We start from the raw sequence: 15,146 nt of genomic DNA on the forward strand, positions 1-15,146 counted from the left end.
TAGTACACACTAACACTACCCCTAAATAGTACACACTAACACTACCCCTAATAGTACACACTAACACTACCCCTAAATAGTACACACTAACACTACCCCTAAATAGTACACACTAACACTACCCCTAAATAGTACACACTAACACAACCCCTAAATAGAACACACTAAAGCTACTCCTAAATAGTACACACTAACACTACCCCTAAATAGTACACACTAACACTACTCCTAGATAGTACACACTAACACTACCCCTAATTAGTACACACTAACACTACTCCTAGATAGTACACACTAACACTACCCCTAATTAGTACACACTAACACTACTCCTAAATAGTACACACTAACACTACCCCTAGATAGTACACACTAACACTACCCCTAGATATTACACACTAACACTACCCCTAAATAGTACACACTAACACTACCCCTAAATAGTACACACTAACACTACCCCTAAATAGTACACACTAACACTACCCCTAAATAGTACACACTAACACTACCCCTAAATAGTACACACTAACACTACCCCTAGATAGTACACACTAACACTACCCCTAAATAGTACACACTAACACTACCCCTAGATAGTACACACTAACACTACCCCTAAATAGTACACACTAACACTACCCCTAAATAGTACACACTAACACTACCCCTAAATAGTACACACTAACTCTACCAAGTACGCACTAAAACTAACCCTAAAAAGTACACACTAAAACTAACCCTAAATAGTACACACTAACTCTACCAAGTACGCACTAAAACTAACCCTAAATACTACACACTAACTCTACCAAGTACGCACTAAAACTAACCCTAAAGAGTACACACTAACTCTACCAAGTACTCACTAAAACTAACACTAAAGAGTACACACTAACTCTACCAAGTACGCACTAAAACTAACCCTAAAGAGTACACACTAACTCTACCAAGTACGCACTAAAACTACCCCTAAATAGTACACACTAACTCTACCAAGTACGCACTAAAACTAACCCTAAAGAGTACACACTAACTCTACCAAGTACTCACTAAAACTAACACTAAAGAGTACACACTAACTCTACCAAGTAAGCACTAAAACTAACCCTAAAGAGTACACACTAACTCTACCAAGTACGCACTAAAACTAACCCTAAAAAGTACACACTAAAACTAACCCTAAATAGTACACACTAACTCTACCAAGTACGCACTAAAACTAACCCTAAATACTACACACTAACTCTACCAAGTACGCACTAAAACTAACCCTAAAAAGTACACACTAAACCTAACCCTAAATAGTACACACTAACACTAACCCTAAAAATTACACGCTAATACTAAATAGTACACACTAACACTAACCCTAAAAAGTACACACTAACCCTAAAAAGTACATACTAAAACTAAACCTAGGAATTACACACTAGTTACAAAGACAAACTTTAAAAAAATGTAAAATGCAGAAAATGAATTGCGTGACTGACTAAAATATAATTTTAATAATAGAACTTAAAGTCCAACTCCAGTCTCCGTTTCACTAGATGTAACACCTGATTTACTTAACAAAAGGCTCATCTGAATAGAGTGAAGCTGTCATCAAGACAACTCCAGTCTCCGTTTCACTAGATGTAACACCTGATTTACAAAGGGCTCATCTGAATAGAGTGAAGCTGTCATCAAGACAACTCCAGTCTCTGTTTCACTGGATGTAACACCTGATTTACATAACAAAAGGCTCATCTGAATAGTGTAAAGCTGTCATCAAGACAACTCCAGTCTCCGTTTCACTAGATGTAACACCTGATTTACAAAGGGCTCATCTGAATAGAGTGAAGCTGTCATCAAGACAACTCCAGTCTCCGTTTCACTAGATGTAACACCTGATTTACAAAGGGCTCATCTGAATAGAGTGAAGCTGTCATCAAGACAAAGGAGGGATACCTTGAAGAACTACAAATATAGAATATATTTTGATTTGTTTAACACGTTTTTGGCTACCACATGATTCCATGTGTGTTATTTCATAGTTTCAATGTCTTCACTATTATTCTACAATGTAGAAAATAGTAGAAATAAAGAAAACCCTTGAATGAGAAGGTGTCCAAACTGTTGACTGATACTGTACATTGTTTCCTAATTAATCAGAATCATTTTAATGCTCCAACATTTGAAAAGTAACTTTGCCTGTTCCTGATAATTACAGGCATCCGCTAGGTGCCGCTATCATGCCTTCTTAAATGCATTTACAAAACATTTTCTTCAACAACAAAACGTCTAACAGAACAAGAGGGAAGACAACTGTTTATCATGTGCCAAGCTGTTTTCTTAATTAATAAGTATCCTTGAAAACCAAACCCAGAATCAAACTGAAAACACATTTGAAACCCTTAAACATGGCTCCAAGTCCTTCATTTCAAACTGTTAAGTGTCCTTGAAAACCAAACCCAGAATCAAACAGAAAACACATTTGAAACCCTTAAACATGGCTCCAAGTCCTTCATTTCAAACTGTTAAGTATCTAAAAAAATGTCAACAAAGTGTAATTTCATAGTGTTAACACCATCATGAGCCAAGAGCAAGATGAGTTACGGTTGATCAGTTCATGAATTAATATGAAAACAAAGAGCTATACAAGGTTGGTGGTAGTTATGGGGGAGGGGCAGAGAGTCTATACTGCTGTTCTGATTGGTGGTAGTTATGGGGGAGGGGCAGAGTGTATATACTGCTGTTCTGATTGGTGGTAGTTATGGGGGAGGGGCAGAGTGTCTATACTGCTGTTCTGATTGGTGGTAGTTATGGGGGAGGGGCAGAGTGTCTATACTGCTGTTCTGATTGGTGGTAGTTATGGGGGAGGGGCAGAGTGTCTATACTGCTGTTCTGATTGGTGGTAGTTATGGGGGAGGGGCAGAGTGTCTATACTGCTGTTCTGATTGGTGGTAGTTATGGGGGGGGGGCAGAGTGTCTATACTGCTGTTCTGATTGGTGGTAGTTATGGGGGAGGGGCAGAGTGTCTATACTGCTGTTCTGATTGGTGGTAGTTATGGGGGAGGGGCAGAGTGTCTATACTGCTGTTCTGATTGGTGGTAGTTATGGGGGGGGGGGGCAGAGTGTCTATACTGCTGTTCTGATTGGTGGGTACAGTAAAAATATTAGTAAAATCATAAGGAGTTACCCTGAGGCATCTGATCACACCAGTATATAACCCTAACTATATGACTAACTATACTATAGTATATAACCCTAATTATATGACTAACTATAGAACCCTCTGATCACACCAGTATATAACCCTAATTATATGACTAACTATACTATAGAACCCTCTGATCACACCAGTATATAACCCTAATTATATGACTAACTATAGAACCCTCTGATCACACCAGTATATAACCCTAATTATATGACTAACTATAGAACCCTCTGATCACTCCAGTATATAACCCTAATTATATGACTAACTATAGAACCCTCTGATCACACCAGTATATAACCCTAATTATATGACTAACTATAGAACCCTCTGATCACACCAGTATGTAACCCTAAATCATAAGGAGTTATCCTGAGGCATCTGATCACACCAGTATAAAACCCTAATTATATGACTAACTATAGAACCCTCTGATCACACCAGTATATAACCCTAATTATATGACTAACTATACAACCCTCTGATCACACCAGTATATAACCCTAATTATATGACTAACTAACTATAGAACCATCTGATCACACCAGTATATAACCCTAATTATATGACTAACTATAGAACCCTCTGATCACACCAGTATATAACCCTAATTATATGACTAACTATACTATAGAATATAACCCTAATTATATGACTAACTATACTATAGAACCCTCTGATCACACCAGTATATAACCCTAATTATATGACTAACTATAGAACCCTCTGATCACACCAGTATATAACCCTAATTATATGACTAACTATACTATAGAACCCTCTGATCACACCAGTATATAACCCTAATTATATGACTAACTATACTATAGTATATAACCCTAATTATATGACTAACTATAGAACCCTCTGATCACACCAGTATATAACCCTAAATATATGACTAACTATAGAACCCTCTGATCACACCAGTATATAACCCTAATTATATGACTAACTATAGAACCCTCTGATCACACCAGTATATAACACTAATTATATGACTAACTATAGAACCCTCTGATCACACAAGTATATAACCCTAATTATATGACTAACTATAGAACCCTCTGATCACACCAGTATATAACCCTAATTATATGACTAACTATAGAACCCTCTGATCACACCAGCATATAACCCTAATTATATGACTAACTATAGAACCCTCTGATCACACCAGTATGTAACCCTAATTATATGACTAACTATAGAACCCTCTGATCACACCAGTATATAACCCTAATTATATGATTAACTATAGAACCCTCTGATCACACCAGTATATAACCCTAATTATATGACTAACTATAGAACCATCTGATCACACCAGTATATAACCCTAATTATATGACTAACTATACTATAGTATATAACCCTAATTATATGACTAACTATAGAACCCTCTGATCACACCAGTATATAACCCTAATTATATGACTAACTATACTATAGTATATAACCCTAATTATATGACTAACTATACTATAGAACCCTCTGATCACACCAGTATATAACCCTAATTATATGACTAACTATAGAACCCTCTGATCACACCAGTATGTAACCCTAATTATATGACTAACTATAGAACCCTCTGATCACACCAGTATATAACCCTAATTATATGATTAACTATAGAACCCTCTGATCACACCAGTATATAACCCTAATTATATGACTAACTATAGAACCATCTGATCACACCAGTATATAACCCTAATTATATGACTAACTATACTATAGTATATAACCCTAATTATATGACTAACTATAGAACCCTCTGATCACACCAGTATATAACCCTAATTATATGACTAACTATACTATAGTATATAACCCTAATTATATGACTAACTATAGAACCCTCTGATCACACCAGTATATAACCCTAATTATATGACTAACTATAGAACCCTCTGATCACACCAGTATATAACCCTAATTACATGACTAACTAACTATAGAACCCTCTGATCACACCAGTATATAACCCTAATTATATGACTAACTATACTCTGTTACATGTCCTATGTGGCTCAGACCACTGTGCTTGCAACATCAAGAGTCATGGGTTTGTTTCCTGCTAACCCAAAAGAAAAGGGATTCTTGACTGTCCTTCCTTTTCGACTAAAGTGTGTGTTACCTGCTCGTTGGTTCTGGTCCAGAAGATAGCCAATGAGAAGACAGCGGTAACGGGTGGAGCCAGGTAACTGGTCACTGATTGGATGTAAACGTAGAGCTGTCCGCTATTGGCCGACTGCAGGATTGGAATCCACACCACGCTTATCACCACCAGAATCACTGTTACTATCCTACACACACACACACACACACACACACACACACACACACACACACACACACACACACACACACACACACACACACACACAGTGGAGATTTAGGAACCGTATACAATGACATCATCTCTAAGAATAGAACCTATGTCTAAACAGCAGCTGTTCCAGTGTGAGTGACTGATCTGCCGACCAATAACAGCTGTTCCTGTGTGAGTGACTGACCTGCCGACCAATAACAGGTTTTCCTGTGTGAGTGACTGACCTGCCGACCAATAGCAGCTGTTCCAGTGGGAGTGACTGACCTGCCGACCAATAGCAGCTGTTCCAGTGTGAGTGACTGACCTGCCGACCAATAGCAGCTCCCGTTCCGAGGCGTACGCGCGGTACTTCTTCCAGATGTCCATGGTGAAGAGCGTGGAGGAGGAGTTAAAGATAGAGGTCAACGATGACATCAGGGCTGCCATCATCACTGCTATCATCAGCCCCCGCAGACCTACACACACACACATGGAATCATCAGCCCCGCAGACCTACACACACACACATGGAATCATCAGCCCTGCAGACCTACACACACACACATGGAATCATCAGCCCCGCAGATCTACACACACACACATGGAGTCATCAGCCCCGCAGACCTACACACACACACACATGGAATCATCAGCCCCGCAGACCTACACACACACACATGGAATCATCAGCCCCCGCAGACCTACACACACATGGAATCATCAGCCCTGCAGACCTACACACACATGGAATCATCAGCCCCGCAGACCTACACACACATGGAATCATCAGCCCCCGCAGACCTACACACACATGGAATCATCAGCCCCGCAGACCTACACACACATGGAATCATCAGCCCCGCAGACCTACACACACATGGAATCATCAGCCCCCGCAGACCTACACACACACACACATGGAATCATCAGCCCCGCAGACCTACACACACATGGAATCATCAGCCCCACAGACCTACACACACACACATGGAATCATCAGCCCCGCAGACCTACACACACATGGAATCATCAGCCCCCGCAGACCTACACACACATGGAATCATCAGCCCCGCAGACCTACACACACACACATGGAATCATCAGCCCCGCAGACCTACACACACATGGAATCATCAGCCCCGCAGACCTACACACACACACACATGGAATCATCTGCCCCGCAGACCTACACACACACACACATGGAATCATCAGCCCCGCAGACCTACACACACACACATGGAATCATCAGCCCCGCAGACCTACACACACACACACATGGAATCATCAGCCCCGCAGACCTACACACACACACATGGAATCATCAGCCCCACAGACCTACACACAAACACATGGAATCATCTGCCCCTCAGACCTACACACACACATGGAATCATCAGCCCTGCAGACCTACACACACACACATGGAATCATCAGCCCCGCAGACCTACACACACACACATGGAATCATCAGCCCCACAGACCTACACACACATGGAATCATCAGCCCCGCAGACCTACACACACACACATGGAATCATCAGCCCCCGCAGACCTACACACACACACATGGAATCATCAGCCCCGCAGACCTACACACACATGGAATCATCCGCCCCGCAGACCTACACACACACACATGGAATCATCAGCCCCGCAGACCTACACACACACACACATGGAATCATCAGCCCCGCAGACCTACACACACATGGAATCATCAGCCCCACAGACCTACACACACATGGAATCATCAGCCCCACAGACCTACACACACACACATGGAATCATCAGCCCCGCAGACCTACACACACACACATGGAATCATCAGCCCCCGCAGACCTACACACACACACATGGAATCATCAGCCCCGCAGACCTACACACACACACATGGAATCATCAGCCCCCGCAGACCTACACACACACACATGGAATCATCTGCCCCTCAGACCTACACACACACACACATGGAATCATCAGCCCTGCAGACCTACACACACACACATGGAATCATCAGCCCCACAGACCTACACACACATGGAATCATCAGCCCCGCAGACCTACACACACACACATGAAATCATCAGCCCCACAGACCTACACACACATGGAATCATCAGCCCCGCAGACCTACACACACACACACATGGAATCATCAGCCCCGCAGACCTACACACACATGGAATCATCAGCCCCGCAGACCTACACACACATGGAATCATCAGCCCCCGCAGACCTACACACACATGGAATCATCAGCCCCGCAGACCTACACACACACACACATGGAATCATCAGCCCCGCAGACCTACACACACATGGAATCATCAGCCCCGCAGACCTACACACACACACACATGGAATCATCAGCCCCGCAGACCTACACACACATGGAATCATCAGCCCCACAGACCTACACACACACACATGGAATCATCAGCCCCGCAGACCTACACACACATGGAATCATCAGCCCTGCAGACCTACACACACATGGAATCATCATCCCTGCAGACCTACACACACATGGAATCATCAGCCCCACAGACCTACACACACATGGAATCATCAGCCCCACAGACCTACACACACACACATGGAATCATCAGCCCCGCAGACCTACACACACACACATGGAATCATCAGCCCCCGCAGACCTACACACACATGGAGAGCGTTGGATTCCATTGACTATTTACACCAGTATCGAAGAGGTACTACAGAAATGATGGGGTATCAGTCTTTGCCTGCAACAGGTTAGGGTTAGGGTTAGAGTTTAGAGGTTAGGGTTAGGGGTTAGGGTAAGGGTTAGAGGTTAGGGGTTAGTGTAAGTGTTAGAGGTAACCCTTATTGACTCGTTTTAATCCACATCCTCATTCAAGGCACAGGGCTGAGGGTTCAGTTCTAGTCAATCTGGTGTCTTTTCCAATCCAAGCCAAGCCCACGGTATTGTCTATTCCAATCCAAGCCAACCCCATGGTATTGTCTATTCCAATTCAAGCCAACCCCATGGTATTGTCTATTCCAATTCAAGCCCACGGTATTGTCTATTCCAAGCCAACCCCATGGTATTGTCTATTACAATCCAAGCCAACCCCATTGTATTGTCTATTCCAATCCAAGCCAACCCCATGGTATTGTCTATTCCAATTCAAGCCAACCCCATGGTATTGTCTATTCCAATTCAAGCCAACCCCATGGTATTGTCTATTACAATTCAAGCCAACCCCATGGTATTGTCTATTCCAATTCAAGCCAACCCCATGGTATTGTCTATTCCAATCCAAGCCCATGGTATTGTCTATTACAATTCAAGCCAACCCCATGGTATTGTCTATTCCAATTCAAGCCCATGGTATTGTCTATTCCAATCCAAGCCAACCCCATGGTATTGTCTATTCCAATCCAAGCCAACCCCATGGTATTGTCTATTCCAATTCAAGCCAACCCCATGGTATTGTCTATTCCAATCCAAGCCAACCCCATGGTATTGTCTATTCCAATTCAAGCCAACCCCATGGTATTGTCTATTACAAGCCAACCCCATGGTATTATCTATTCCAATTCAAGCCAACCCCATGGTATTGTCTATTCCAATTCAACCCCATGGTATTGTCTATTCCAATCCAAGCCCATGGTATTGTCTATTCCAATCCAAGCCAACCCCATGGTATTGTCTATTCCAATCCAAGCCCATGGTATTGTCTATTCCAATCCAAGCCAACCCCATGGTATTGTCTATTCCAATTCAACCCCATGGTATTGTCTATTCCAATTCAACCCCATGGTATTGTCTATTCCAATTCAAGCCAACCCCATGGTATTGTCTATTACAAGCCAACCCCATGGTATTGTCTATTACAATCCAAGCCAACCCCATGGTATTGTCTATTCCAATTCAAGCCAACCCCATGGTATTGTCTATTACAAGCCAACCCCATGGTATTGTCTATTCCAATTCAAGCCAACCCCATGGTATTGTCTATTACAAGCCAACCCCATGGTATTGTCTATTCCAATCCAAGCCAACCCCATGGTATTGTCTATTCCAATTCAAGCCAACCCCATGGTATTGTCTATTCCAATTCAACCCCATTGTATTGTCTATTCCAATCCAAGCCCATGGTATTGTCTATTCCAATCCAAGCCAACCCCATGGTATTGTCTATTCCAATTCAAGCCCATGGTATTGTCTATTCCAATCCAAGCCCATGGTATTGTCTATTCCAATTCAAGCCAACCCCATGGTATTGTCTATTCCAATTCAACCCCATGGTATTGTCTATTCCAATTCAAGCCCATGGTATTGTCTATTCCAATCCAAGCCCATGGTATTGTCTATTCCAATTCAAGCCAACCCCATGGTATTGTCTATTCCAATTCAACCCCATGGTATTGTCTATTCCAATCCAAGCCCATGGTATTGTCTATTCCAATTCAAGCCAACCCCATGGTATTGTCTATTCCAATTCAACCCCATGGTATTGTCTATTCCAATCCAAGCCCATGGTATTGTCTATTCCAATTCAAGCCAACCCCATGGTATTGTCTATTACAATCCAACCCCATGGTATTGTCTATTACAAGCCAACCCCATGGTATTGTCTATTACAATCCAAGCCAACCCCATGGTATTGTCTATTCCAATCCAAGCCAACCCCATGGTATTGTCTATTCCAATCCAAGCCAACCCCATGGTATTGTCTATTCCAATTCAAGCCAACCCCATGGTATTGTCTATTACAAGCCAACCCCATGGTATTGTCTATTCCAATTCAAGCCAACCCCATGGTATTGTCTATTACAAGCCAACCCCATGGTATTGTCTATTCCAATCCAAGCCAACCCCATGGTATTGTCTATTCCAATTCAAGCCAACCCCATGGTATTGTCTATTACAAGCCAACCCCATGGTATTGTCTATTCCAATTCAAGCCAACCCCATGGTATTGTCTATTCCAATTCAAGCCAACCCCATGGTATTGTCTATTCCAATTCAAGCCAACCCCATGGTATTGTCTATTCCAATTCAAGCCCATGGTATTGTCTATTACAATTCAAGCCCATGGTATTGTCTATTACAATCCAAGCCCATGGTATTGTCTATTCCAATCCAAGCCAGACATGACGGATACATTCTACACCACCCAGAAACATTCTACACCACCCAGACATGACGGATACATTCTACACCACCCAGAAACATTCTACACCACCCAGAGACATGACGGATACATTCCACACCACCCAGAGACATTCTACACCACCCAGAGACATTCTACACCACCCAGAGACATTCTACACCACCCAGAGACATGACGGATACATTCTACACCACCCAGAGACATGACGGATACATTCCACACCACCCAGAGACATTCTACACCACCCATAGACATGACGGATACATTCTACACCACCCAGAGACATGACGGATACATTCTACACCACCCAGAGACATTCTACACCACCCAGAGACATTCTACACCACCCAGAGACATGACGGATACATTCTACACCACCCAGAGACATGACGGATACATTCTACACCACCCAGAGACATTCTACACCACCCATAGACATGACGGATACATTCTACACCACCCAGAGACATGACGGATACATTCCACACCACCCAGAGACATTCTACACCACCCAGAGACATTCTACACCACCCAGACATGACGGATACATTCTACACCACCCAGAGACATTCTACACCACCCAGAGACATGACGGATACATTCTACACCATCCAGAGACATTCTACACCACCCAGAGACATTCTACACCACCCAGAGACATTCTACACCACCCAGACATGACGGATACATTCTACACCACCCAGAGACATTCTACACCACCCAGAGACATGACGGATACATTCTACACCACCCAGAGACATTCTACACCACCCAGAGACATGACGGATACATTCTACACCATCCAGAGATATTCTACACCACCCAGGGACATGACGGATACAATCTAAACCAGGCTTTTACACACATACAGCATTACACACACTCACTCACCGCTGGGCATGAGTTCGATGACCAGTTTGGGGAAGGCGATGTTGGAGCAGCCCACCTCCGCTCCACATACCCTCACACACTCCTCTGGGTCCACACACCCCACCGAGTCTGGAACACACAGTTATTACCCTGGTTTTAATGCCTATGATTATTACACACAACATTATTACCCTGGTTTTAATGTCTAGGATTATTACACACCATTATTATTACCCTGGTTATAATGTCTATGATTATTACACACCATTATTATTACCCTGGTTATAATGTCTATGATTATTACACACCATTATTACCCTGGTTTTAATGTCTATGACTATTACACACCATTATTACCCTGGTTATAATGTCTATGATTATTACACACCATTATTATTACCCTGGTTATAATGTCTATGATTATTACACACCATTATTATTACCCTGGTTATAATGTCTATGATTATTACACACACCATTATTACCCTGGTTATAATGTCTATGATTATTACACACCATTATTATTACCCTGGTTATAATGTCTATGATTATTACACACCATTATTGTTACCCTGGTTATAATGTCTATGATTATTACACACCATTATTATTACCCTGGTTATAATGTCTATGATTATTATACACCATTATTATTACACCAGCAGTATGGTCTCAGAACAGCTACCCTCCTAAAGGACACCAGCAGTATGGTCTCAGACCAGCTCCCCTCCTTTATAAAGGACACCAGCAGTATGGTCTCAGAACAGCTCCCCTCCTAAAGGACACCAGCAGTCTGGTCTCAGACCAGCTCCCCTCCTTTATAAAGGACACCAGCAGTCTGGTCTCAGAACAGCTCCCCTCCTAAAGAACACCAGCAGTCTGGTTTCAGAATAGCTCCCCTCCTTTGTAAAGGACACCAGCAGTATGGTCTCAGAACAGCTCCCCTCCTAAAGGACACCAGCAGTATGGTCTCAGAACAGCTCCCCTCCTAAAGGACACCAACAGTATGGTCTCAGAACAGCTCCCCTCCTAAAGGACACCAGCAGTATGGTCTCAGAACAGCTCCCCTCCTTTGTAAAGGACACCAGCAGTATGATCTCAGAACAGCTCCCCTCCTAAAGGACACCAGCAGTATGGTCTCAGAACAACTCCCCTCCTAAAGGACACCAGCAGTATGGTCTCAGAACAGCTCCCCTCCTAAAGGACACCAGCAGTATGGTCTCAGAACAGCTCCCCTCCTAAAGGACACCAGCAGTATGGTCTCAGAACAGCTCCCCTCCTTTGTAAAGGACACCAGCAGTATGGTCTCTATCATTGAATGTCTTGATCCTCTCCCTGAGAATACCTTGTTAGTTACTTTTGATGTTGAGTCATTATACATTTTCTTCTGCAACGTGACCCTTGTGAACTACCTTCCAGTCCCTGCATTATAACATTGGCTGAAATAGTACTCACACACAACTATTTCATGTTTCTACATGATTTCTTTATTCAGATGAAGGATACTGCTCTGGGATCCCCCGTGGCTCCTAACTATGCTAATTTGTATGTGGTTTACATGGAGAAACAGTCAATTTTCAAACCTCTCAAAAATGTTTTCTTGCCTCACATCATTATTTGGAAACGGTATATTGATGATCTTTTTGTGATGCCAAACAGCTCCAGGCGTTCCATGGAGGAGTGATGCCAAACAGTTCCAGGCGTTCCATGGAGGAGTGATGCCAAACAGCTCCAGGCGTTCCATGGAGGAGTGATGCCAAACAGCTCCAGGCGTTCCATGGAGGAGTGATGCCAAACAGCTCCAGGCGTTCCATGGAGGAGTGATGCCAAACAGCTCCAGGCGTTCCATGGAGGAGTGATGCCAAACAGCTCCAGGCGTTCCATGGAGGAGTGATGCCAAACAGCTCCAGGCGTTCCATGGAGGAGTGATGCCAAACAGTTCCAGGCGTTCCATGGAGGAGTGATGCCAAACAGCTCCAGGCGTTCCATGGAGGAGTGATGCCAAACAGCTCCAGGCGTTCCATGGAGGAGTGATGCCAAACAGCTCCAGGCGTTCCATGGAGGAGTGATGCCAAACAGCTCCAGGCGTTCCATGGAGGAGTGATGCCAAACAGCTCCAGGCGTTCCATGGAGGAGTGATGCCAAACAGCTCCAGGCGTTCCATGGAGGAGTGATGCCAAACAGCTCCAGGCGTTCCATGGAGGAGTGATGCCAAACAGCTCCAGGCGTTCCATGGAGGAGTGATGCCAAACAGCTCCAGGCGTTCCATGGAGGAGTGATGCCAAACAGCTCCAGGCGTTCCATGGAGGAGTGATGCCAAACAGCTCCAGGCGTTCCATGGAGGAGTGATGCCAAACAGCTCCAGGCGTTCCATGGAGGAGTGATGCCAAACAGCTCCAGGCGTTCCATGGAGGAGTGATGCCAAACAGCTCCAGGCGTTCCATGGAGGAGTGATGCCAAACAGCTCCAGGCGTTCCATGGAGGAGTGATGCCAAACAGCTCCAGGCGTTCCATGGAGGAGTGATGCCAAACAGCTCCAGGCGTTCCATGGAGGAGTGATGCCAAACAGCTCCAGGCGTTCCATGGAGGAGTGATGCCAAACAGCTCCAGGCGTTCCATGGAGGAGTGATGCCAAACAGCTCCAGGCGTTCCATGGAGGAGTGATGCCAAACAGTTCCAGGCGTTCCATGGAGGAGTGATGCCAAACAGCTCCAGGCGTTCCATGGAGGAGTGATGCCAAACAGCTCCAGGCGTTCCATGGAGGAGTGATGCCAAACAGCTCCAGGCGTTCCATGGAGGAGTGATGCCAAACAGCTCCAGGCGTTCCATGGAGGAGTGATGCCAAACAGCTCCAGGCGTTCCATGGAGGAGTGATGCCAAACAGCTCCAGGCGTTCCATGGAGGAGTGATGCCAAACAGCTCCAGGCGTTCCATGGAGGAGTGATGCCAAACAGCTCCAGGCGTTCCATGGAGGAGTGATGCCAAACAGCTCCAGGCGTTCCATGGAGGAGTGATGCCAAACAGCTCCAGGCGTTCCATGGAGGAGTGATGCCAAACAGCTCCAGGCGTTCCATGGAGGAGTGATGCCAAACAGCTCCAGGCGTTCCATGGAGGAGTGATGCCAAACAGCTCCAGGCGTTCCATGGAGGAGTGATGCCAAACAGCTCCAGGCGTTCCATGGAGGAGTGATGCCAAACAGCTCCAGGCGTTCCATGGAGGAGTGATGCCAAACAGCTCCAGGCGTTCCATGGAGGAGTGATGCCAAACAGCTCCAGGCGTTCCATGGAGGAGTGATGCCAAACAGCTCCAGGCGTTCCATGGAGGAGTGATGCCAAACAGCTCCAGGCGTTCCATGGAGGAGTGATGCCAAACAGCTCCAGGCGTTCCATGGAGGAGTGATGCCAAACAGCTCCAGGCGTTCCATGCTTTTCTTAACTCCTGTTCTGAACATTTGAGATTTACTAGGCAATCTGACACATGTCAAATCAGTTTCCTTGATCTTCTGATCTTGTGTGAAGATAATGTTCTATACACTGATCTTTACAGGAAACCTACTGATCGTAAGTTTGTTGAGGGCTGATAGTTGTCACCCGCTTCGCCTGAAAAACAG

General features: G+C 44.3%; 1 protein-coding gene across 1 annotated transcript in view; it reads right to left on the reverse strand.

Moving 5' to 3' along the window:
- Window positions 1-15,146, reverse strand: part of LOC139424275 (sodium/mannose cotransporter SLC5A10-like) — a 72,545-nt gene that overhangs the window by 3,642 nt on the left and 53,757 nt on the right. The window contains exons 11-13 of the mRNA XM_071175965.1: window positions 11,558-11,665; window positions 5,845-5,995; window positions 5,346-5,514 (exon numbers count right to left, since the gene is read on the reverse strand). Of these exons, the coding sequence (XP_071032066.1) occupies window positions 5,346-5,514; window positions 5,845-5,995; window positions 11,558-11,665 (428 nt within the window). The remainder of the gene's footprint in view (window positions 1-5,345; window positions 5,515-5,844; window positions 5,996-11,557; window positions 11,666-15,146) is intronic.

This window comes from Oncorhynchus clarkii, chromosome 13 (genome assembly GCF_045791955.1).
Source record: "Oncorhynchus clarkii lewisi isolate Uvic-CL-2024 chromosome 13, UVic_Ocla_1.0, whole genome shotgun sequence".
NCBI lineage: Eukaryota > Metazoa > Chordata > Actinopteri > Salmoniformes > Salmonidae > Oncorhynchus > Oncorhynchus clarkii.